At 42.6% G+C, this 26,642-nt stretch overlaps 1 protein-coding gene across 1 annotated transcript in view; it reads right to left on the reverse strand.

Annotated features, from left to right (window-relative positions):
* LOC141040926 (uncharacterized) overlaps nucleotides 1-14,858 on the reverse strand; it is a 36,095-nt gene extending 21,237 nt beyond the window's left edge. Inside the window, exons 1-2 of the mRNA XM_073507039.1 lie at nucleotides 14,575-14,858; nucleotides 13,872-14,224 (exon numbers count right to left, since the gene is read on the reverse strand). Of these exons, the coding sequence (XP_073363140.1) occupies nucleotides 13,872-14,224; nucleotides 14,575-14,858 (637 nt within the window). The remainder of the gene's footprint in view (nucleotides 1-13,871; nucleotides 14,225-14,574) is intronic.
* Nucleotides 14,859-26,642: the final 11,784 nt, after the last annotated feature.

A 26,642-nucleotide genomic window follows, 5' to 3' on the forward strand; every position in this document is an offset into this window, starting at 1 on the left:
TGGGCTTCTTGCAAAATCAACTTCCTGATCTCCGGATCATTTGGCACATATACACGGTCCTCGAACCATAAGGTATCGTGCTCATCCTCACGAAATCCCTTGGCTTTTCCTTTGCTCATCTGCTCCTTTATCTCTTCAATCTCCTTGTCTGTTTTCTGAGCTTCTCTGATCTTTTCCATCAAGGTAGACTGAATCTCCAATGTCGCTAAATAGCCTCTAGGGACTATCTCCAAGCATAGCTCACGTAGGTCCTTGGCTAACTTCTGAGGTAACTCTCCTGTCATGAGGGTGTTGACATGACTCTTGCGGCTCAACGCGTCTGCTACTACGTTAGCCTTTCCAGGGTGATAATGCAATCTCATATCATAGTCTTTGATGAGCTCCAACCATCTCCTCTGTGTGAGATTTAACTCCTTCTGCGTGAAAATGTACTTCAAACTCTTGTGATCCGTGTACACCTCACAATAGTTTCCAATGAGAAAATGTCTCCATGTCTTCAATGCATGCACCACGGCTGCTAATTCCAAATCATGCATAGCATAATTCTTCTCATGGGGTTTAAGTTGTCGTGAAGCATATGACACAACTCTTCCTTCCTGCATAAGCACTGCTCCAAGTCCTCGACGAGAAGCGCCGCAATAAACTTCATAGTCCTTGCGTTGATCTGGCAGAATCAACACTGGTGATGTAACCAATCGTTTCTTCAACTCTTGGAAACTAGCTTCACATTCCTCAGTCCAATTGAATTTGGTGTCCTTCTTCAATAGCTCAGTCATGGGCTTAGCAATCCTTGAGAAATTCTCGATAAATCTCCGGTAGTATCCTGCAAGTCCAAGAAAACTCCGGATTTCTCCAACTGTCGTGGGTGATTCCCAACTTGTCACTATGTCAACCTTGGCAGGGTCTACTGCTATTCCTTCTCCAGAAATAACATGTCCAAGGAATCCAACTTCCTTCAACCAAAATTCACACTTGCTGAACTTGGCATATAACTGATGCTCTCTGAGCTTCTCAAGTACCAATCGTAATTGCTCCTCATGCTCTTCTTCATCCTTGGAAAAGATTAAAATATCATCAATGAACACCACGACGAACTTATCCAGAAACTCCATAAACACTTTGTTCATCAGGTTCATGAAATAGGCCGGTGCGTTAGTCAGTCCAAATGACATAACGTTATACTCATACAATCCATATCTGGTGGTAAATGCTGTCTTAGGTATATCCTGCTCTCGAATCTTCAACTGATGGTATCCCGATCGTAGATCGATCTTGGAAAATACGTTAGCTCCTTGCAAGCGGTCAAACAAATCATTGATCATCGGAAGTGGGTACTTGTTTTTGATGGTCACTTCATTCAATCCTCGGTAATCAACAACCATCCTTAGTGATCCATCTTTCTTCTCTACTAGAAGTACTGGTGATCCCCAAGGTGACGAACTTGGGCGAATATAGCCTTTATCCAGTAACTCCTTGATCTGCTTCTTAATTTCCTCCAAATCCTTTGCGGGCATCCTGTACGGTCTCTTAGATATTGGCCCTGTGCCTGGCAAAAGTTCAATCAAGAACTCAATGTCTCCATCTAGTGGCATGCCTGGCAACTCTTCTGGAAATACATCCGGATAGTCCTTCACCACTGGTACTTCCTCCTGTACAACTCCTGATAAGGAATTCACTTGAGTCTTCTTCGGCATATGCCTGGATACATACTTGATCCTTTTTCCTTCCGGGGTGGTAAGCAAAATAGTCTTGCTGGCACAATCGATGTTTCCTCCATACAACGATAGCCAATCCATTCCCAAAATCACGTCCAAGCCTTGCGATTCCAAAACAATGAGGTCTGTGGGGAAAACATGCCTTCCAATGGCCAACGGTATCTGAAAACATCCTTGGGTGGCCATATACTCTGCTCCTGGCGAGGTTACTAACATGGGGCTTTTGAGAACTTGGGTGGACATCTTAAACTTGTTTACGAATCCCCTTGATATGTATGAATGCGATGCACCAGTATCGAAAAGAACAGTTGCAGTAAATGACTTAACCAAAAACTTACCTATTACTGCATCAGGCTGAGCTTCAATCTCCTCCACGCTCACGTGGCTCACATGTCCTTTGTTGAACGGGTTCGGCTTCTTCCCAGAGCTTCCATTGCCATTTCCATTTTGTGCTTCGGGACAATTAGTTGCATAATGTCCCGTCTTCTGGCACTTGAAACAAGTAATGTGACTTAGATCTCTCTTGGTTGGGGTAGATGGGTTGGTGCGGTTCTGTCCGTTTCCTCCTCCATTCCCATTACCATTCTTGGCGCCATTATGGCTGTGCGAACTACCTCCTCCATGGGTATGCTGAAACTGTCCTCCCGGCTTCGGGGTAAACCATGGCTTCTGCTGAGCTCCAGAATTATACTTCCCTTGTCCATACTTCCTCTTGCGGTTTTCAATCTGCTGTTGCTTCCCTTCAATCATGAGAGCTCTATCTACCAGCTCCTGGTAGTTGTTGAAGGTTGCTACCATCAACTGCATACTCAGTTCATCAATCAGTCCTTCCAAAAATTTCTCCTGCTTGGCAGCATCTGTAGCAACGTCATCTGGTGCATAACGTGCTAACTTACTGAAATCTTCCACATACTGGCCTATGGTGCGTCCTCCTTGGCGTAGGTTGCGAAACTCACGCTTCTTCATAGCCATAGCTCCTGCTGAAACATGAGCTGTACGGAAAGCTTGCTGAAACTAGTCCCATGTGATAGTGTCAATAGGGTGCGTGGCTGTATAATTCTCCCACCATGATGCTGCGGGTCCATCAAGCTGATGTGCGGCAAAACGCACTCTTTCCGCATCTGTGCATCCTGCAGTGGTCAACTCCCTTCCAACTTTGCGGAGCCAATCATCTGCAACAATCGGCTCGGTGCTACTGGAAAACACTGGCGGGTTTAGCCTTAAGAAACGGGCTAAGTGATCAACAGGTGGTGGTGGCGGTGGGTTGTTGTTGTTGTTGCCTTGGTTCTGAACTAACACTTGCATCAGGGCATTCTGCTGCTGAATCAACTGGGTGATCTCTGGCAGGAAAACAAACCCGGTGTCGCGTCTCGGAGGCATATGATAGGTTTAGAAAAGATGAGAATTAAGAATAGAATGAGGTCTAGAGAGAAAACACTACCCATATGCTCATGAGACAAATTCAATCAATATCACTCAATCAATCCAACAAGGCAAAACAATCGATCTATCTAGCGTTACAAAGTGCTTGAACTATACTACTAAATGGGGGAAAACTACTACTGATATGGTAATCTACTAAAAATTCTGATCCGTTGAAGACTCCATGATGTCTGCTCCAGCTTCATCAATCCATTCGTCTTCACTGGTTCCGAGTCGGTGTCGTCGATGATGATGTAGTTATCCAGACAAGTGCATTCGTCAACTTCTGCTTTTGGCACTGGATTTCCCACAGATGCTCCAATCTTATTCTCCAGGTCGTCAATCTTCCCGACTAGTGTGTTGATTTCCTCCAAATAATCTTCGCGTATAGTCTTGAGTTCTTCTTGGAGTTCCTTGATCTTCGTGAATGGCTTCTTCAGTTCTTCCTTGTCCGTGCACATCTGATTCTCCTGGCGTTGAATATTTTGGTTCTGCTCCAGGATGAAAGCTGCAATTGATCCATCCTTCTTGGTCTTGATCATCTCCCATTGCGCGTCTCGACGTCCACAAATTTGATAAATTGTATCCTTAAGCTCCTGGTGATAGACTTCTCCAATGCGTCCCATGGCGATATGTGCGGCCATGCTCTTCCCTAAACTCCAAGTTGGTGCTTCGAAAACCAATCTTATGGGTTCCGTAATTGGCACAAACGTCCTTCCTGGAATGATAACTTGAATCTTCCAACTCTCCTCTTCAGGTAATGTGGCGTTGTAGGTTCCGGTGACGCTTGGTATTCCTATGTTCAAGTACTTGGTGACTTCCTTCAAATGTCGTCCAAACGGCGTGTCTTCATCTGGTTGCATGAACTTGCTCCTTGCATTCGCCATTCCTAAAAGAGTAGAAAGTGGAGAGGGGTCAGAAATGAGAAGAGAGAAGTTTTTCTAGGGCTTAAGCTTAGTGGTCGTGTCCTACAGTCAGCGTGTGCTCTGATACCAACTTTGTAGCGACCAGACCTCAAATGGCATGTGCTGCTGTGCACCAGTGTCATCCCTGGATCAGTAATGCTGACACGCACAGTACAAATGGAGATTTTATAACAGAGTAGCAATCACACACTTATTACATCGAATATCTCCGAAGAGATTAAGTATGAATAACATGGCTTAAGGCCATCTAATAACGATAACAGCGGAAGACTTGGAAGATAAGTGAGTCCATCAACTCCAGCGGCATCACTGAGTATAAAACCACGACCTAAGGCACCTTACTCGTCGTCTGAAAAGTCTGCAACATGAAACGTTGCAGCCCGAAACGGGTCAGCACATAGAATATGCTGGCAAAGTAACACATAGAGGACAATGAACAATGATAAGGCTATACTATATGCATATATGGCTGGTGGAAAGGCTCTATGGTTACAGTTTTGCGAAAAGCCAATTTTATCCTACTGCAAAGGAATAAATTTTATTTAACTATCATGGTGGGTGAAACATTGAGAAGGTACCTCCAACTCAATCCCAATTAAGTGTCATCATTAACCCAACAAAATTAATTATAAGTATCACGGTGATGAGATTCAAATGATAATCCAGGTACTAGATACTCAAGTTGTCCATAACCGGGGACACGGCTAATCATGATCAGTTTGTACACTCTGCAGAGGTTTGTGCACTTTTCCCCACAAGACTCGATCGCCTCCGCTTGATTCTCGCACTGCATGATGTTTGAGAAACGGATGACCGAGACATAGTCTTTCAGAAACAGTCACTCTCTACTCTGGATGGACCGGTACACCTACTTTCCCCTACATCTGCTAGTCCACCTCTTCAAGAGATCCTGTAACCTACTCAACTATGCTAGAGCCCATAATAGCTTGCGGCTGCACACGGAAGTTTCTAGCATGAATAATCTTATGATCCCTTTGAGCCTGGGTGGCGGACCTTATACATACAGACAACACTGGGTTCTCCAGGTGCCTCAATCCACCCAGATGTGAGTTTTAGTTGCCACCTTAAGTTGAACCATTAATAAACATCTCACATCTGTCATGGATATCTCTCAAACCCAATCCACGTCTACGAGCATAGCATGGCAATAATAAAAGCAACGTAGAAGTAACTCCCAAGGGTTTGATAAGAAAACAGGTAATAGGTACTACCTCAACTACTTCCCAATACCCACAGTTTAATTAGATCCTAATCATGCAATGTTTGAGGGAATAGATCTAATGCTATAAAAACTGGGTATGAATGGGGTATGATCAAAGTGTTACTTGCCTTGCTGATGATCCGCAAAACCTAGCGAGTCGAAGTAACAAGCGGCACACTCCGGGTACTCTATCGCAAACAAACAAGCATACAATCAGTACTCATCTAATGCACAGGTAAAACTCGAATGAAAGATCCAACCAAAAAGTTCAACTTAAGAACTACGGTTTGCAAAAAGAATCAACTCGAAAGAAGCAACGAAAGTCAAACGGCGAAAGAAAGAAACTTCGTTTGCTCATCTGGATCTAGGTCAAATTTTACTGTAGCAAAAACTTGTTTGAGTAGATTAATCGGAAAGAAAATTTCGAGACGAAACTCTAGGCGCTTGAATCGCCTGATTCCGATAAACGAGCGAAAAGTTAAACAGATTCGAAAATTCGATCAGAAATCGAATCTAAGAAAATAACGAGAAAATCCGACGAAAAAGAAAATGGACGAACGGTTAAATCACGGACGTTCGTTAACAGAGAAAAACCGACGAACGCGTTCGTTAAAACGAACAGTTCGGTGAACGCTCGTGAAATAAGAAAACCAAAAAAACCGATCTAGGGTTTTTTTAAAACAAAAGGTTTTTTTTTACAGAAAACCGGTCAACAGCAAAACGGCCGGCGGCAGCAGTACCTCGGCGGGGCTCCGGCGGGCGAGGCTCGGCGGCGTGGGGTGCGGGCTCGGGGGGGGGGGGGGGGGCTCCGGCGGCGAGGGGCTCCGGGCTCGGGCGCTCCCGGCGGCGGGTGACGAGGCAACGGCGGGTGGCGGCGGCGGCGGGCTCCTCCGGCGGCGGTGATGAGGAAAACGGAGGGGGGGTATTTATGAGGGGGGGGTGCTCCGGCTTGGGGGAGGGGCAAACCCGAGGCGGCGGCGGACTCCGGCGGCGGCGCGTCGCGTGCTGGAAGAGGAGAGGCGACGGGGTGGGCCGTCGGCTGGGCTCGGCCCAGTCGGCGCGGCGCGTTTTTTTTTGTTTTTTTTAAGGTTCCGCGGAAAATATTGCGTAGAAAAATAAATAAAAATCAGAAAAATATGAAATAAATTTTCCCCGTCTAGTTAGAAAATCTAGAATAGGGTGAACATTTTTAAAATGAAAATAAATATTTTGAAAACATGCATAATTTTTAAATGCAATAAAAATTGCAAATAAAATCCAGTTAAATTCCAAATAATGATTTTAACATTTTTCCTCCAGTATTTCAATGTTTTGGAGAAGTCATATTTTCTCCTCTCGTTTATTTAAAATGAAATATTTTTCTGGAGAGAAAAATAATTAAAAATCCAATCCTCGTTTGAAAAATCAAATAATAAAATTCGAGAAAATCCCCAACTCTCTCCGAGGGTCCTTGAGTTGCTTAGGATTTATCGAGGATTTGTCAAAAATGCAACAAAACATGATATGCAAATGATGATCTATGTATAACATTCCAAATTGAAAATTTGGGATATTACATTTACGGAAAGCACCATGAATAAAATGTGAACCACCATCAGTCATTAAATATCTAGGGACTCCAAACCACGGAAAAATAACTTCTTTAAGCATCTTAATAGAAGTGTTATGATCCGCACTACTAGTTGGAATAGCTTTTACCCACTTAGTAACGTAATCAATAGCAACTAAAATATGTGTATACCCATTGGAGGAAGGAAAAGGTCCCACATAATCAAAGCCCCAAACATGAAATGGTTCAATGACAAGTGAATAGTTCATAGGCATTTCCTCACGTCTACTAATATTACCAATCCTTTGGCATTCATCACAAGACAAGACAAACTTATGGGCATCTTTAAAGAGAGTGGGCCAATAGAACCCGGATTGCAATACCCTATGTGTAGTTCTATCTCCAGCGTGGTGTCCTCCGTAAGACTCGTAGTGGCACTTGCGTAGGGTACGTTCCTGTTCATGCTCAAGTACACAATGTCTAGTAACACCATCTTCTCCTTCTTTATAAAGGTGTAGGTCATCCCAGAAGTAATGTCTTAAATCATAGAAAAACTTTTTCTTTTGCTGGTATGTAAAACTAGGTGGTATAATTTTAGCAAGAATATAATTAGCATAATCAGCATACCATGGAGCATTACGAGAAGCATTTATGACATTTAATTGATCATCAGGAAAGCTGTCATCAATAGGTAGTGGGTCATCAAGAACATTTTCTAACCTAGATAAGTTGTCTACAACAGTGTTCTCAGCTCCCTTTCTATCAATAATAATATGTAAATCAAATTCTTGGAGCAAGAGAACCCATCTAATAAGTCTAGGCTTAGCATCTTTCATTTCCATAATATATTTAATAGCAGCATGATCAGTGTGAATAGTTACTTTGGAATCAACAGTATAAGGTCTGAACTTATCACAAGCAAAAACAACTGCTAAAAATTCTTTTTTAGTAGTAGCATAATTTCTCTAGGCACTATCTAGAGTTTTACTAGCATACTGAATAACATTTAATTTCTTATCAACTCTTTGTCCTAGAACAGCACCAACATCATAATCACTAGCATCACACATAGGCCCAGTTCTTTTGCCAGAATGTGGGGATTCTCCCAGAATCCGACCCCTACCCAGCTTCTCCCAGAATCTTTCAGCCCCATTTGTTTTACAATCCTATCTAGTTAGGGTCTAATTAGATAGGATTGTAAAACAAACGGGGCTCAAAGATTCTGGGAGAAGCTGGGTAGGGGTCGGATTCTGGGAGAATCTTCAGATTCTGGCAAAAGAACTGGCCCATAATTTCAAAGGGTAGGTTCCAATCAGGTGGCTGAACGATGGGTGCAAAAATCAAGGCTTTCTTCAGTATTTCAAATGCTTCTACACAATCATGATAAAAACAGAAGGAATATCTTTTTGTAAGAGATTAGTGAGATGCCTATAAATTTTAGAGAAGTCTTTAATAAACCTCCTATAAAAACCAGCATGACCTAGGAAACTTCTTATACCTTTGATATCTTTAGGACAAGGCATCTTTTCAATAGCATCTACTTTGGCTTTATCAACTTCAATACCTCTTTCAGAAATTTTATGCCCCAAGACAATACCTTCGTTAACCATAAAGTGGCACTTCTCCCAATTCAAGACAAGATTAGTTTCTTTAGATCTTTGCAAAACTCGATCAAGGTTGCTTAAACAATAATCAAAAGAAGTTCCGTAAACGGAGAAATCATCCATGAAAACCTCAACAATCTTTTCACAAAAATCAGAGAATATAGCAGTCATACATCTTTGAAAGGTAGCAGGTGCATTGCATGCATAAACCAAAAGGCATACATCTATAAGAAAAGGTACCGAAAGGGCAAGTAAAGTTGCTTTTCTCTTGATCTTCTTTTGACACAGGTATTTGAGAGAAACCAGAATAACCATCTAGAAAGCAAAAGTGAGTATGTTTGGGTAGTCTCTCTAGCATTTGATCGATAAAAGGTAGAGGGTAATGATATTTTCTTGTAGCTTTATTCAATTTGCGAAAATCAATTACCATTCTATAACCTGTAACATTTCTTTGTGGAATCAATTCATTCTAATCATTAGGAACAACAGTAATACCTCCCTTCTTAGGGAGACAATGAACAAGACTTACCCATTGACTATCAACAATAGGATAAATTATACCTGCCTCCAAAAGCTTTAGTATTTCATTCCTTACCACTTCTTTCATCTTGGGATTTAACTATCGTTGATGATCAACAACTGGTTTAGCATCTTTCTCCAATTTTATTTTGTGTTGACATAGAGTGGGATTAATGCCCTTAAGATCATCAAGAGTATATCCAATAGCGACACGGTGCTTCTTCAGAGTTTTCAATAATTTCTTTTCTTCATGTTCCGAAAGGTTAGCACTAATAATAACAGCATATATCTTCTTTTCATCAAGATAAGCATATTTCAGAGTATCAGGTAATTGTTTAAGCTCAACCACGGGATCACCCTTAGGTGGAGGAGGATCCCCAAGGATTCCAATAGGCATATTATGTTTCAAAATAGGTCCCTGATTAAAGAATACTTCATCTATTTCCCTTCTTTCATTCATAAACATATAATTTTCATAGTCTAGTAAATATTGTTCTAAGGGATCATTAGGAGGCACGGCAATAGAAGCAAGAACAATAATTTCATCTTTACTAGGCAATTCTTTATCATGTGGTTGTCTATGAAATTTAGAGAAATTAAAGTCCTGAGACATATCCCTTAAACCAATAGTAACAATATCTTTCTCGCAGTCTATCTTAGCATTAACAGTATTCAAGAAGGGTCTACCAAATATAGTGGGACAAAATTATCTTGTGGGGAAGCAAGAACAAGAAAATCCGTAGGATATTTTATCTTCCCACACAAGACTTCAATATCTCTGACAATCCCAATTGGTGATATAGTATCTCTATTGGCAAGCTTAATAGTAACATCAATATCTTCTATCTCAGCAAGTGCAATATCATTCATATTTTCTTTATACAAGGTATAAGGAATTTCACTCACACTAGCACTCACATCACATAAGCCATGATAACAATGATCTCCTATTTTAACAGAAACAATAGGCATGCCAACAACAGGTCTATGTTTATCTTTAGTATCGGGTTTAGCAATTCTAGCAGCATCATCACAGAAATAAATAACATGCCCATCAATATTATCAACCAAGAGATCTTTAACCATAGCAATACTAGGTTCAACTTTAATTTGTTCAGAAGGTGTAGGTGTTTTAGTATAACTCTTACAAACCACAGTTGAAGCTTTAGCATGATCCTTTATTCTAACAGGGAATGGCAGTTTCTCAATATAAGCAGTGGAAACAATAGGATCAACATTATAAATAATAGTTTCTTCTTCAACTTTAATAAGTTCTACTACTTTAACCTTAATGGGAGGATGATATTTAAACCACTTCTCCTTAGGGAGATCAACATAAATAGCAAATGATTCATAGAAAGAAGCTACTATCTCAGAGTCAAGTCCATATATAGTGCTAAAATCACGAAAAGCATCGGTATCCATATAAGATTTAACACAATCAAACTTAAGGTTTAAAGATGACTCTTTACCTTCGTCGAGATCCCAATCTTTAGAGTTGCGCTTAATTCTTTCCAATAAATCCCATTTGAATCCAATATCCTTCTTCATATAGGAACGAGTACAAGAAGTATCGAGCATGGATCGATCATTATGAGAAAGCCGAGCATAAACTTTTTGAATAATAACTTCTCTTGAGAGCTCATGATTGGGGCGTGAATATAACATTGACTTAAGCCTCACCCAAACTTGAGCGATACTTTCTCCTTCACGAGGCCAAAAATTGTATGTATAATTCTGATCACGATGAACCAGATGCATAGGGTAAAACTTCTGATGACATTCCAATTTCATTCGTTTGTAGTTCCATGATCCGATATCATCCAACAGCCTATACCATGTCAATGCCTTTCCCTTCAAAGATAAAGGGAAGACCTTCTTCTTGACAACATCCTCGGGCATACCTGCAAGCTTAAATAATCCACAAACTTCATCCACATGGATTAGGTGCATATCAGGATGTAATGTTTCGTCTCCTGCATAAGGATTAGCTAGCCGTTTCTCTATCATACCAGAAGGAATTTCATAATAAATATTTTCAGTAGGTGCAGTAGGTTGAGGAGCAACTAATTATGGTTCCAGTCGAGGTGAAGATACCCCGAACAAACCCCTCAAAGGATTATTTTCCATAATAGCCAGTGACAGTAAATTTCAGCACGCTATATGTGACGCCCCTGATTCAATCGTACACTAATCATACAGGTAAACGTGTATGATCAAGATCAGGGACTCACGGGAAGATATCACAACACAACTTTAAAAAAAACTGAAGTCATACAAGCTCAATATTACAAGCCAGGGGCCTCGAGGGCTCGAATACATAGCTCGATACATAAGCGAGTCAGCGGAAGCAACAATATCTGAGTAGACATAAGTTAAACAAGGATGCCTTCAGAAGGCTAGCATAGAATCAACATGATCGAAGAGGCAAGGCCTCCTTCCTGGGACCTCCTAACTACTCCTGGTCGTCGGCGGGCTCCACATAGTAGTAGGAACCCTCGGGATAGTAGTAGTAGTCGTTAGGGGTGGCATCTGGCTCCTGGGATCCACCATCTGGTTGCATGAACCGGAAAGAAGAAGGAAGGGGAAAAGGGGTAGCAAAGCAACCGTGAGTACTCATCCAAAGTACTCGCAAGCATCAGATCTATACTAAGTATGCATTGGTATCAAATGGAAGGGTTGTATCTGTGGACTGAACTGCAGAATGCCAGAATAGAGGGGAAGGCCTAACCTATCGAAGACTAGAATATTCAAGCAGCTCCAAGCATCTTGCAGCATGTAGAAGAGTAAAGAATAGCAGTTTCTAATTAACAAGCATGTTGTAGAATTAATGCCCAGAGATCCTTCCTCGACTCCCTGCGAGAAAGCAATCTCAGAGCCACATATCCATCACATATCAAGTATCCATTTCTAGTTGTATAAGATCAAGATACAAGTCTGAACGTCCATTACCGTGGACATGGTATTCGAATATATATCTTCCCTGCAGGGGTGCACCACGTTTTCCAACACGCTTGATTACTCTGGTCGGACACACTTTTCTGGGACAATGCCCGGCCTCGGAAAATCAACACGTCGTAGCCCCACCTAGGCTCAGTAGAGAGGTCCCCGCTGGTCTACATCCTAAGCACTCCGTGGTCTGGGCCCATCGCCCGTTACACTCCGGGTCGTTGCGAGCAGGGCGGACCAGGCTCCACCACTACAGGATGGTGCCGGCCCAGCCGTGCCGCAATGCTGAACTAGACGTCTGACAAAGCTTCGGCTGATACTACGACATCGAGGCCCATAACTATTCTCGCGTGGTGGTTAGTGCATAAAGGCCAAAGGCCAATTCAGAACAAATACCCAAACCTGATAGTGCATTATTAAAAGAAGTGACGGCCGCCGGGACAAGTCCGGAGCTATCACCCCCTCCTGGGTGATACCGCTAAACAGCCAGCCCCCACCGTCACATCGCACGGGTGTTCTCCGGTCCCCCCTCCCCCCCGTCTTTCACAACGGTCTCAAGTGAAGTCAAGGTAATTGTGTGTCCAGACATCAAGGAGAAGACTCGAGGAATCACCCCCGGTGGATTCCACTCGATGTAATCATCAAGATGAACGTAAGAGGAACCACCCTCGAGGTTCACACTTGAGGTGTTGCACGACAGAGTCGTATCAGGAATGGAGAAGATGGAACCACCCTCGATGACCACGACCGACTAGCTACACTACAGAGATCTCATCAGGAGTGATGTATGAGAATCCACCCTCGGCACTCGATGATAACTTTGCATAGTCGAGCAACAGAAAGGGGCGTGATGTGATGTGAGGTGTCGGGCTTTGGTCGTCGATCACGTTGATCGAGTCATCGATGATGACGCATGGGCAACAAGGGCAAGGTGGGGGTCACTGATGGATCACTAACCAACCTATACTAAGAAGTTTAGGATAAGCAAGTACGTAACAATAAGCAGGTTACAAAAGTAGGCTATGCATCAGAATAGGAGCAATCAATAACAGTAGCAAAATCTAATGCAAGCATGAGAGAATGGACTGGGCGATATCGGGATGATCAAAGGGGGGGGGGCTTTCCTGGTTGCTTTGGCAAGAAGGAAGGGTCGTCGTCGATGTAGTCGATCACGGGGATATCAGAAGCGGTCTCGGGGTCTACCGGAAAGAAGTAACAGAGGGGGAACACAATAAATAACAGAGCAATCAAAGCATCAAAAAGCATAACATGACGATAAGTGGTGCTAGGAGTGTTCTAATGCAGCACTACATGATATAGGCGAAGGGGAAAAACATCCGGGAAAGCTTTCCCGAAGTTTGGCATTTTCGGACAGATGAAATGGAGGGGAAAGGTTTGATGTTCGCTATACTAGGCGCGTGTGGCAGATGAACAGAGGGCGTATGCCGATTCGTATCGTTGTTCTGAGCAACTTTCATGTATAACAATTTTTCATTCGAGTTACGAATTATTTTCTATGATTTTCCAAAGTTTAAAACAATTTCTAGATTTATTATTATTTCAAAATTAAAGACTAAATGCTAGGTGCACCCAGCTCTGCGTACACAGAAGTGTACCAGCGGCTGATAGGTGCGCCAGGGGGTCCCAGTTGACCAGTCAACACTTGACTAGTCAATAGGGGTGGGGTCCCCCTATCATAAGCTCATTTAACTAATTGCAGATTAAACAACTTGTTAATTAATTTATTCAACTTTTAAATTAATTAATTAACTAATAAATTTATTAACTATTTTAATTTTATTTATTTCGATATAATGTTTTTCTAGAAAAGGGGCGTGGGGCCCCGTGTCATAGAACTAGGGGGCCATAATGGGGCGGGCACGGGCATACGGGTGCGGGTGCCTGGGCGTGGGCGAACCCAACCGGGCGCCGGACAGGGGAGGGCGCCGGCCGCAGCGAAGGTACCAGGGCCCGCGGGTGGCGGGGCGCCGGTGGCCAGTGGGCGAGGCCTCACGGGGGAGGAGCGACGCGGGGCAGCAGTGGCGGGGGCGGTCGACGCGGCGGTGGCGGCGGCTGCAGCCGCGTAGCAGCAAGAGCAGCAGCGTAGCTCGACAGGAGGGGCGCGGGCGGACGGGCTGTGTAGCGGCGCTGGCTCCGGCAGGGCATGCGACAGTGAGACAGAGGCGGGGCTCGAGGCACTCGGTGCAGTGGCAGCAGCAGTATGCAGAGCAGCAGCGGCAAAAGTAGAAAGGCAGCAGCAATAGTAGGCAGGGGCCGGCCATGCCGCGGTCGGCAGCGCGGCGTGGGGCTCAATTGAGCTGCGGGCATAGCAAAGAAAGGGGAAGGATGCAGCAGCAGTTGCAGCAAGCGGCAGTGCCGACGAAAGCAGCAGCAAGCACCATCAGGTGGTCACAGGCACGCAAGCGGGCGGGAGCGCAGGGCTGCGACGGCAACGGCGACAGGAGCGGGAACATGGCGTGGACCGGTGCTAGGAACGAAGGCGAGCGGGGGAAGGCGAGTGGAGCTCACCGAGGGAGCTCAAGAGGGCTCGTTGACGGCTTAGGAGCTGCAGATCGACCGGGGTCGATGGAGAGGCGGCGACGCCGGGGTCGATGGAGAGGCAGCGACGGAGGCAGTCGGCGTTGGGGAAGAAGTGGACGAGGACAACGGTACAAAGGTGCAGTGCTTGAGCTCCAAGGCATAGTCGATGTAGGCGGTGAAGACGGTGCCCCTGGCGCGGTCTCCAGCAGCGGGGTGGGCAGCGGCGACGGCTATGCCGGCGACACGTCCATGGCGGAGCTTGGAAAGGTGGGGATCTGAGGAGGGGAAGGTGGAGAGGAATAGGGAGTGGCGCTCTAGGGTTCGGGGCGCCGGGGCGGCTAAGTAGGTGCGGGGCTCGCCGGGGGGCCGCCGGATGGCTGCCACGGTGACGTCCGGTGCCGTGGCAGGCATCGGCGCTGCCCATGATCCCCCCGTGAACAGGGAGGGGGAGGCACGGCGCTGATGGCCCGGCCTGGCTCGGCCAGTGAGGCCAACTGGGCCAATTGGCCTAGATGGAGGGGGACTTTCTTTTCTTTTTATTTCATTGTTTCATTTTTCTTTACTGTTTTTATTTTACTATAGCATACTTTAGTTTTATAAAAATATGAGACCAACATCTAAGTTAATGTTTTAGTTTAACCCTCTGTCACAAAAAGTTTCACTCACAAATAAAATAGTTTAACCTTTTAGAAATTATAAAAAGCCATTTAGTTAATTGTTCTAACTACAGTTTTAACCATTTTTATCACTTAAACACTTTACAGTATTTTGGTTCTTCACTAATAATACTTAGGAATTATTTGACACAATTTGCAGATTTTAATTTTGACACTTGAAAACTTTTGAATTTGACTTTATTTCAAATTTGAATTAGAACCGGTTTGAATCTAAGCGGGATTAGCAACAGTAACAGTGATGACGTGGCATTGTTAACGGAGGATTACTGTAGCTTAACTATCCGGGCGTCACACTATATGAATGTTTCCTTACCAAATTCCACTTACCAAAGGCACTTCACTCCCCGGCAACGGCGCCAGAAAAGAGTCTTGATGACCCACAAGTATAGGGGATCTATCGTAGTCCTTTCGGTAAGTAAAAGTGTGGAACCCAATGAGGAGCAGAAGGAAATGACAAGTGGTTTTCAGCAAGGTATTCTCTACAAGCACTGAAATTATCGATAAGAGATAGTTTTGTGATAAGATAAATCGTAACGGGTAACAAGTAATAAAAGTAGACAAGGTCCAGCAAGGTGGCCCAATCCATTTTGTAGCAAAGGACAATCCTGGACGAACTCTTATATAAAGCAAAGAGCTCCCGAGGACGCATGGGAATTATCGTCAAGTTAGTTTTCATCATGCTCATATGATTCGCATTCGTTACTTTGATAATTTGATATGTGGGTGGACCGGTGCTTGGGTGCTTTCCTTCCTTGGACAAGCCTCCCACTGATGTTTAACCCCTCCCGCAAGCATCCGCAACTACGAGATAAGAATTAAGGTAAACCTAACCATAGCATGAAACATATGGATCCAAATCAGCCCCTTACGAAGCAACGCATAAACTAGGGTTTAAGCTTCTGTCACTCTAGCAACCCATCATCTACTTTTTACTTCCCAATGCCTTCCCCTAGGCCCAAATAATGGTGAAGTGTCATGTAGTCGACATTCACATAACACTACTAGCGGAAAGACAACATACATCTCATCAAAATATCTAACGAATACCAAATTCAAATGATTACTTATAACAAGGCTTCTCCCATGTCCTCAGAAACAAACGTAACTACTCACAAAGCATATTCATAATCATAATCAGAGGAGTATTAATTATCATTAAGGATCTGAACATATGATCTTCCACCGAATAAACCAACTAGCATCAACTACAAGGAGTAATCAACACTACTAGCAACCCACAGGTACGAATCTGAGGTTTTGGGACCAAGATCGCATACAAGAGATGAACTATGGTTTGAGAGGATATGGTGCTGGTGAATATGTTGATGGATATTGACCCTCCCTCGATGAGAGAATCGATGGTGATGACGATGGCGATGATTTCCCCCTCCCGGAGGGATGTTTCCTCGGCAGAACAGCTCCGCCGGAGCCGTAGATTTGTTTTGCACAGGTTTCGCCTCGATATGGCGGCGCTTCATCCCTAAATCTTATCTATGATTTTTTTCTAGAGTAAAAGACACCATATAGCAGAAGATGGACACTGTAGGCCTGCGAGGGGGCCCACAAGGTCGGGGGGGGCGCCGTCCACCCTTGTGGCTGGCTGGTGGCCCCCCTCTGGTTCTTTCTTCGCCTAATATGTTTTATATATTCCAAAAATAAGCTCTGTGAAGTTTCAGGACTTTTAGAGTTGTACAGAATATGTCTCTAGTATTTCCTCTTTTTCCAGTCCAGAATTCTAGCTGTCAGCATTCTCCTTCTTCATGTAAACCTTATAAAATAAGAGAGAATAGCAATAAGTATTTTGATATAATGTGTAATAACAACCCATAATCCAATAAATATCAACATAAAAGCATGATGCAAAATGGATGTATCATATCGCTTCTCGCCTATTTCAGTTTTTCCCTTGGTTCTTAGTTGTTTGTCACTCGTGAACATCGATAAGTGAATCGAATCCACTTCAATTCAATACCCTTGGTAATTTGTTCCTTGGAAGTTTAAACTGAGTCTTGTCATTCTAGACTATTGGCTACATCCTTATTATGCTATCTTCGACCGTGCTACCTCGTCCTTCTATGGTGCACGAGTTCTTCAGACCGTGAGCAAGGCTTACGTCGAGTTTTCAACATCATTTTGTTGACTTCTAAAGCAACTCTGATTCGGAGATTTCATCCTATATGTGGTCCCAATAACCTTTCGTTTCACCATCCTTTTACTTTATGTCATCGTTAATTGATTACATCCTCATGAATCCTCTCGAAAAAAGTGTGTTGTGATCATCCCCAATGTTTTCACTTTTTCCAAGTTGTGAATTGAATTCATGATGATAATTACCATCCTTGCCCCTCGGTAATTTGTGTTGTCATCGACTACTTCCTTGCCTTCCTTTCAACACAAACTTGTACGTATTATGGCTGTACCTTGACTTCCTGGTTGTACAGCTTATGTTATGTTCTACCTTGAAGTATTACCTTCTTTTACGTCAAGAATGTCGTGAGAATTTCACCACCTCCTACGAATTCTTGATATAGTAATACTTCTTGCTAACTCCGTTCATATCTTGGTCCCCGTGTTGTTTCTAACCAGAATACCGACAATTGAACTATGATGTGTGAATTCAAAACTTCTAGCAACCCTATTGCTTTGAAGTGAATGGTCGATAGTTTCATTCTAAGTCTTTTGGTTCTTGAATCACCATTCTAACATTGATCGTGCTACTTGGTCCATATTTCCACGTGCACTTTCGTTCAATGTTCAAGTATGGATGTTATCCTCGAACATACTTCATTATATACTTTGGTGTGTCTAATTATATCACCTTGTTCACTTAAATGTGAAAATCCATGTTTATGGAAATCTGGATGAATTGTTGGTGAGCCCGTCAGCCAGATCCTCATCTTTTCCTTACTGAAATTGTATGACTTATTTTATAAGTTGTTTCCAGTGGACCCTTTGTGTATCCAAGGTCTGATCTTTACCTAATGACCATGTCAATGCTCCAGAAGCATGTCTGTGGTACTCCGATCATCAACAAGAACATTGGAAGCGCAATGCTAAATTTTCTTGATCAATTATTCAAACATGATTGTATGGGTAAACCTCATAAATTCCTTGCCCCTTTGTCTATGGAGCCTTATCATGCATCTCATGTTGTGCCTTTCCTTGGGAAAGATATACTCTTGATACTCGGGTATAAACATAGTTCCCTTTCCGTTGGCCTAATTAATATACTAATCATATTTTCCTTTCCATTTTTTTGTTTAACTTTTCCTGTAATCTAACTTATCTGAGCAGAGATAATTCCCTGCTTAGGTAAACACCTCGGTGTACAACTCAGTGAGTAAGACCCTGTGACTATTGTTTATGACATTCCGGTAGGCACTGAAGGATGAGAACTTTGCCTATTGGTCCACCTCATCTAAACGAGCAAGAAAATGGTTCTCTTCGTCCCTTGCCCTTGGTACCAATGTTGTTACCAACATAACTGATAGGATATCCTCTCACATACCTTGCTATCATAACCGTGCAAGATGTCACCGCTCTTTCTACTTTTAACCCTCATGGTGGGCCCATAACCCACAATTCTGCTGGATCAAAACCAGACCCTCCTATACACCCCTGTTTCTAAAGTTAATCCTTACGCTTGGCTTCGTACATAATTCACAAGCCACCTTCCTAGAGTTGATCTACTCTAGTATCAGACGCAATATTTATTTTCGTTGCTCTGGAGCCTTTTCACCTTCTGATTAGGCATCAAACGATAGCGTACCCGTTTGTACTTTTGTTCCTTCTTATATTACTCTCGATGATTTCCCTGAGTTTCAAACTCGAGAGTTAGCTTGTGCCTCATTCCGTGAGATAATTACTGAATATCAGTCCATACAGTCATTCGTCCTTATAGTTCCCCCTTGTAGCCTTTTCGTAAGTACGATGAAGATCCCGAAGGAAGGACGACAGTCGACAGCTTTGTCATGATGCACCGATGTATAGAAATAAATACATCAATGAAAGAGATCAACTTCATCGAGAAGAGCAGCCAAGAACGAGAAGATCCGTTAGAATTTCGTAACCAACTCTTTCCCCCTAACTCTACCACTTAAATCTCGGGACGAGATTTCTTCTAGTGGACGATATTTGTAACACACCGAGTGTCAAGCTACAGTAATCTCCCCCTAATGGTGCCATGTCATTACCTTTTTGCTAATCCATTTGGCATTTCATCAAAATTCAAATCAAATTCAATTAAAAAAATCAAATAAATTATTTGTTCAAACATGGAAACTAAAATGTTCAAAGTGTTGCAAATAATCCCTATATATTTGTGGTGGTGAAACCAACTTGTTATAAAGTGTTTAAATGCCCTAAATTTAGGGCTGGAAAAAAAGCTCGAAGCTCTCGAGCTAAATGAGTAGCTCGTGACTCGGCTCGAATCGACTCGAACTCGAAGAATAATGAGTCGAGCCGAGCTTTAGTTTAAGATTGTTTATATAATGAGTTAAACAAGCCGATCGCAGGAGTACTCCTGTAACTCGTTAGGCTCGGTAAAAGAGATTCGCCACGCACCCCGTGTCCCAGGCGCACAACACAAGGCCCAGCCACACAAGGCACCTTAAGAATATGACAAAAGTTATTACTTGCGAACGTAAAATGTACATATTAAACATGTACAATGTTCATAAACAATTTCATTTTTATCATATTTGTAAGGTTTTATGTTCATATCCATAACAAGCTTAACAAGATAAACGAGCCAGCTCGTGAGTTATATGAGTCGAGCCAATCATGGATTTGAGATCGTTATAGTAACGAGTCGAGTCAAGTTAGCTCGTTAAAGAAACGAGCTTTTCCGAGTCGAGCCGAGCTGGCTCGACTCGGCTCGAATTCCAGCCCTACCTAAATTAATTAAAACAGGGGATAAAACAATAATTCAAATGCTTTTTAAAATATAATAAATAGAAACTATTTTATTTAAATGCTAAACTTAATGTGGCAGTGCCCTTTAAATACTATTTTAGGTTTAAGTTTTATATTTTATAAAACTAATATAATTTGAAACTAAAAAGAAAACATAAATAAAAAAGAAATAGAAAATAGAAAAGAAAAAGGAAAGAGCTAGCCCAGACTGGGTCGTAGGCCATAGTGGCTGGCCCAGCCGGCCCAACCCACTCCCCCCGCTGTCGTCTTCCACCTCCCCTCCTCCCACTGTTCGTGTGTCCGAGCGCTCGGGCGCGTCCCCGTCGGACCGGGTGCACCGCCCCAGGATGCCATGCCGACGGGAAGGGGATAAGGATGCCTCCACACGGCGTCCCTCGGCCCCCTCGCCTCCCAGATCCACTCTCCCTCACTCACTCTTCTCTTCCCCCTCCCCTTTTCATTCGCGCCCAAGCGCCACCACGACTGTGTCATTGCCGTTGCCAAGGCCTCGAGCCCAACCTCACCACGACGACGCGTCTAGGAGCACCACCGCCACCTCCTTCGCCTCCCTCACTGCTGGAACAGAGCCGGGGAGCCCCACTACCCTCGCCCGCGTCTTCTTCCCCGACCTCGGCCACCACAACCGCTGCCACTGCTTTACAGCACCACCGCACCGCGTCGACCGTCGCAAGCACGCCACCGGCCTACTCTCGGTGAGCAGCACCAATCCTGCGTCTTCCTCCTTTGTTCCTATCAACGTAGCCACTGCCCACGTCCTCTTGAGGCCGCTCCTGGAGCTCTACTCCGGTGCGCGAGCACGCACCCCCTCCTGGCCGCTCCACCTCGCCCTAGATAGCACCCTTTGTCGCGCTGCACACGCCCGCGCATACCCACTCGTGCGCTCGGCCTTGCGCCACCGCGCTTTGCCCCTGCTCGCCGGACGACTGCGTCCGCCGCTGCTTCCGACCACCGCCCATGTCGCGCCCCTGCGGCACTTCCCCCGCTACGCACCCGCCCACGCGTGCGCTCGTCACGCTCGTAGCCGCCCGCTGTCGCGTTCCCATGTTCCTGTTACCCCCGCTGTCGACTTGCGTCGCCTGCTGCCGATGGCGCCCAACCGCCCCCGTTGTCGCTGCTCCGGCCACGCCCCCTAAATGAACCAATGACACATGTCAACACGCGACATTGTGGCCGTTCTAAAACATCCGGCCACGTGATACGTCTCAAACATATCTATAATTTTTGATTGTTCCATGCTATTATATTATCCATCTTGGATGTTTTATATGCATTTATATGCTGTTTTATATCATTTTTTGGGATTGGCCTATTAACCTAGTGCCCAGTGCTAGTTTATGTTTTTTTTTCTGGTTTTTGTCTTCTACAGAAAATCAATACCAAATGGAGTCCAAACGGAAGGAAACTTTTTGAGGATTTTTCTTGGACCAGAAGACAACCATGAAGCATCGGGAAGAGGCCAGGAGTCCCACGAGGGGGCCACAAGTCCTAGGGGCGCGCCCCAGGGGGGCGCCCCTAGGCTTGTGGGCCCTTGCTGATCTTCTTACCCTAATCTGTGCTCTATAAATACCCAAATATTCACCTTATGTCAGAGGGCACACCAAAAATACTTTTCCGCAGCCGCAAGCTTCTGTTCTCGTGAGATCCCATCTTGGGGCCTTTTCCGGCACTCCGCCGGAGGGGGATTCGATCACGGAGGGCTTCTACACTAACCTTGCTGCCCTTTCGATGATGTGTGAGTAGTTTACCCACAGATCTTCGGGTCCATAGCTAGTATATGGCTTCTTCTCTCTCTTTGATCTTCAATACAATGTTCCCCTCGATGTTCTTGGAGATCTATTTGATGTAATCTTGTTTTGCGGTGCGTTTGTTGAGATCCGATGAATTGTGGATTTATGATCAGATTATTTATGAAAATTATTTGAGTCTTCTCTGAACTCTTTTATGCATGACTAAGATTGTTTATGAACTAGATTGGTTTTTCTTGCAATGGGAGAGGTGCTTTGTGATGGGTTCAATCTTGTGGTGTCCTCAGCAAGTGACAGTAGGGGTAGCGAGGCATGTATTTGTATTGTTGCCATGAAGGATAAAAAGATGGGTTTTTACCATACTGATTGGATCTATCCCTCTACACCATGTCATCTTGCTTAAGGCGTCACTCCGTTCTTATTAACTTAATATACTAGATGCATGCTGGATAGTGGTCGATGTGTGGAGTAATAGTAGTAGATGAAGGCGGGATTCGGTCTACTTGTCATGGATGTGATGCCTATACTCATGATCATTGCCTTAGATATCATCATAACTTTGCTCTTTTCTATCAATATCTCAACAGGTAATTGTTTCACCCACCGTATGTGTTCTTTTAAGAGAGAAGCCTCTAGTAAAAACTATGGCCCCCAGGTCTATTTCTCATCATATATTTCAGATCTATAAGACAAAAAATACAAAAATACCTTGCGGCAATTTATTTACTTTTATTTAGTTTTGCCTTTTTATTTATCTTTTTACCTATTCTATCAGATCTCATCCTTACAATTAACCATGAAGGGATTGACAACCCGTTTTTCTCATTGGGTGCAAGTATTTGTTTGTTCTGTAGGTGCAACTATTGGAGACTTGCGTGTTCCTCCTACTGGATTGATACCTTGGTTCTGAACTAAGGGAAATACTTATCTCTCCTTTGCTGCATCACCCTTTCCTCTTCAAGTGAAAACCAGCGCAAGCTCAAGAAGTAGCAGGAAGAGTTTTTGGCGTCATTGCCGGGGACGTTCTACATCAAGTCTACAAAGTACCTATCATAAACTCACATCTCTTGCCTTACATTTTTTACCATTTGCCTCTTGTTTTCCTCTCCCCGCTTCTAAAACGTTTTCACAAAAACACAAAAATATTTGCCTTTTTTCGCCTTATTTCCGTTTGTCTTTTCATTTGCTTGTGTGCTAGATTACTTGCTTGCCATCATGTCCAAATCTGGGGAGGTTATCGTTGAAAAAGTTAGTGCAAATCTCGAGGAAAATTTTAAATCTTGTGTTCTTAATCATGATCCTTTTGAAACTGTCACTTCTACCAATCTTAAAACAACGATCTACCATGTGGGTGATGGTAATATTATTGGCAAGAATGTTATTCAAGAATTTTTCGATTGCACGGGAGTTATGCCTATAAATAGGGGAACCATCCTTGATAATACAAATCGCTATGCAGATGCTATTGCTATGCTTACGGTTAAATTGGAAAGAGAATTTTTACACATCCACCCGGCTTTACAAAAGATGTTTTACGAACTCCCCAATATATTTGATCCTAAAGCTGAAAAATTGCAACCATTATCCTTATGTGCGAATTTGATTAGATAGTCCGAGAGGCTAGGGAAATTTTTACTTTCTAAAATATGAATTTTGAGAATCCCCAAATATTAGAAATTTTTATGATAAAGAAACCTTGCGTGGTTTGGAATCTAAAACTATGTTGCTTATAGTGACAATCTATGAAAAAGAGCCCCTTATCCTGAAATTATCCAAGCTTTACACATTATGCTTATGATAGATTTGATTGGGTTACTAAGGAAATTAATTAAGGGTTTAATAAAGAGTGGATTGAAGAGATATCTAGAGAACCTATTAAAAGTGAGATACACGTTCCCAATAAGATGTTTATGGGGATGATCCTGAGTATGAAATTATGAATGTCAAAATTACTAATCGAATTCCTTTCCATGCTTTAAGTTCTCCCGCTAGAAGGGAGGAACATGAAAAGAGGGATTTACTAAGAAAGGTTTTGGAAGATTTGATTTTAAAACAATTGCATACCAAAGATGACAATACCTATATCTTTGCATTATGCCTAGCTCGGGGCATAAAACAATAACGCTTGTTGGGAGGCAATCCAATTTTATTTTGTGTTTTTTGTTTTTTCTTCTATTTTTTGGTAAATACACAATATTACTTTTGTAATAATTTTGTTTTGGTGTTTTAATTAGTGTTTGAGCCAAGAAAGACCTTTGGGATGCTTTGGTATATCGTTGATTTGATTTTGCTGAAAAACAGAAACTTTAACGTCCAGTAACAGCATTGTTAAAATTCCCTGGAGCGTGAAAAAAAATTGAATAGTTTACACAAGATTGATATATGAATTGCCTCTGTTGTCCTAATTTTTTAGAATATTGGGAGTTATAGAAGTATGACTAATATTCGGGTCTTTACAGACTGTTCTGTTTCTGACAGATCCAGTTTTTATGTGTTGTTTGCTTATTTTGATGGATCTATGGGTAGTATCGGGGGTATGAATCATGGAGAAGTTATAATACAATAACACCAATATAAAATTAGAATGAGTTCACAACAGTACCTAAAAGTGGAGATTTGTTTTATCATACTAACAGGTCTCACGAGTTTTCTGTTGATTTTTGTGTTCTGAAGTTTTCAAGTTTTGGGTAAATATTTGATGGACTATGGAATAAGGAGTGACAAGAGCCTAAGCTTGGGGATGCCCAAGCCACCCCAATTTAATATTGAAGGACAACCAAGCATCTAAGCTTGGGGATGCCCCGGATGGCATCCCCTCTTTTGTCTTTTATCCATCGGTAAATTTACTTGAGGCTATATTTTTATTCACCACATGACATGTGTTTTGCTTGGAGCTTCTTGTATTATATGAGTCTTTTAGTTTTAGTTTGCCACAATCATCCTTGTTGTACACACCTTTTGAGAGGGATGCACATTAATCGTGAATTTATTAGAATACTCTATGTGCTTCACTTATATCTTTTGAGCTACGCAGTTGCTCTATGTGCTTCACTTATATCATTCTAGAGCACGGCGGTGGTTTTATTTTGTAGAAATTGATCTCATGATTCACTTATATTGTCTTTAGAGTCTTAAAAATAGTATGGCAATTTGCTTAGGTTATGAGCTTTGTCCTAATATGATGGGTATCCAAGAGGGATATAATAAAAACATTCATAAAGAGCATTGAATACATGAGAAGTTTAATTCCTTGCATTTTTTGAGATATAAAGATGGTGATATTAGAGTCATGCTAGAGAGTAATTGTGGGTTAGTATAAATACATGTGTTAAGGTTTGTGATTCGCGAAGCATGCACTTATGGCCTATCGTTATGTGATGAAGTTAGAGCATGATTTATTTTACATTATCTTCCTTTTGAGTGGCGGTCGGGGATGAGCGATGGTCTTTTCCAACCAATTTATCCCCCTAGGAGCATGCATATTAGTACTTTGCTTCGATGGCTAATAATTTTTTGCAATAAGTATGTGAGTTCTTTATGACTAATGTTGAGTCCATGGATTATGCACACTCTCACCCTTCCACCATTGCTAGCCGCTCTAGTATCGCGCAACTTTTGCCGGTGCATTAAACCCACCATATACCCTTCCTCAAAACAATCACCATACCTACCTATTATGGTATTTCCATAGCCATTCCAAGATATATTGCCATGCTAGTTCCACCGTTCCGTTTATTATGACACATACCATCATTGTCATATTGCTTTGCGTGATCATATAGTTGACATAGTATCTATGGCTTGGCCACTGTTCATATCTTTATACATGTCACGCTAGATCATTGCACATCCCGGTACACCGTCGGAGGCATTCATATAGAACCTTATGTTTGTATCGAGTTGTAAGTAAATAAAAGTGTGATGATCATCATTATTAGAGCATTGTCCCATGTGAGGAAAGAATGATGGAGGCTATGATTCCCCCACAAGTCGGGATGAGGCTCCGGACGTAAAAAAAGGAATAAAACAGAGGCCAAAGAGCCCAAAAGAAAGGAAAAAGAAAAAGAAGAAGAAAAAATGAGATAAAAAGAGATAAGGGACAATCTTACTATCCTTTTGCCACACTTGTGCTTCAAAAATAGCACCATGTTCTTCATGATAGAGAGTCTCGTATTTTATCACTTTCATATACTAGTGGGGTTTTTTCATTATAGAACTTGGCTTGTATATTCCAGTGACGGGCTTCCTCAAATTGTCCTAGGTCTTCGTGAGCAAGCAAGTTGGATGCACACCCACTTAGTTTTCTTTTGAGATTTCATACACTTATATCTCTAGTGCATCCGTTGCATGGCAATCCCTACTCACTTGCATTGATATCAATTGATGGGCATCTTCATAGCCCATTAATTTGCCTAGTTGATGTGAGACTTTCTCCTTTTTTCTTCTCCTCACACCTCCACCAGACTCTATTCCACCTATAGTGCTATATCCATGGCTCACGCTCATGTATTGTGTGAAAGTTCAAAAAGCTTGAGAACATTAAAAGTATGAAACAATTGCTTGGCTTGTCATCGGAGTTGTGCATGATAAATACTTTGTGATGAAGATAGAGCATGACAAGATTATATGATTTTGTAGGGATAACTTTCTTTAGCCATGATATTTTGATAAGACATGTTTGCTTTATTAGTATGCTTGAAGTATTATTGTTTTTATGTCAATATTAAAATTTTGTTTTGAATATTATGGATCTGAACATTCATGCTACAATAAGAAAAATTATATTGATAAATATGTTAGGTGGCATTCCACATCAAAAAATTTGTTTTTATCATTTA

The sequence above is a fragment of the Aegilops tauschii genome, chromosome 2 (genome assembly GCF_002575655.3).
Source record: "Aegilops tauschii subsp. strangulata cultivar AL8/78 chromosome 2, Aet v6.0, whole genome shotgun sequence".
NCBI classification, from domain to species: domain Eukaryota; kingdom Viridiplantae; phylum Streptophyta; class Magnoliopsida; order Poales; family Poaceae; genus Aegilops; species Aegilops tauschii.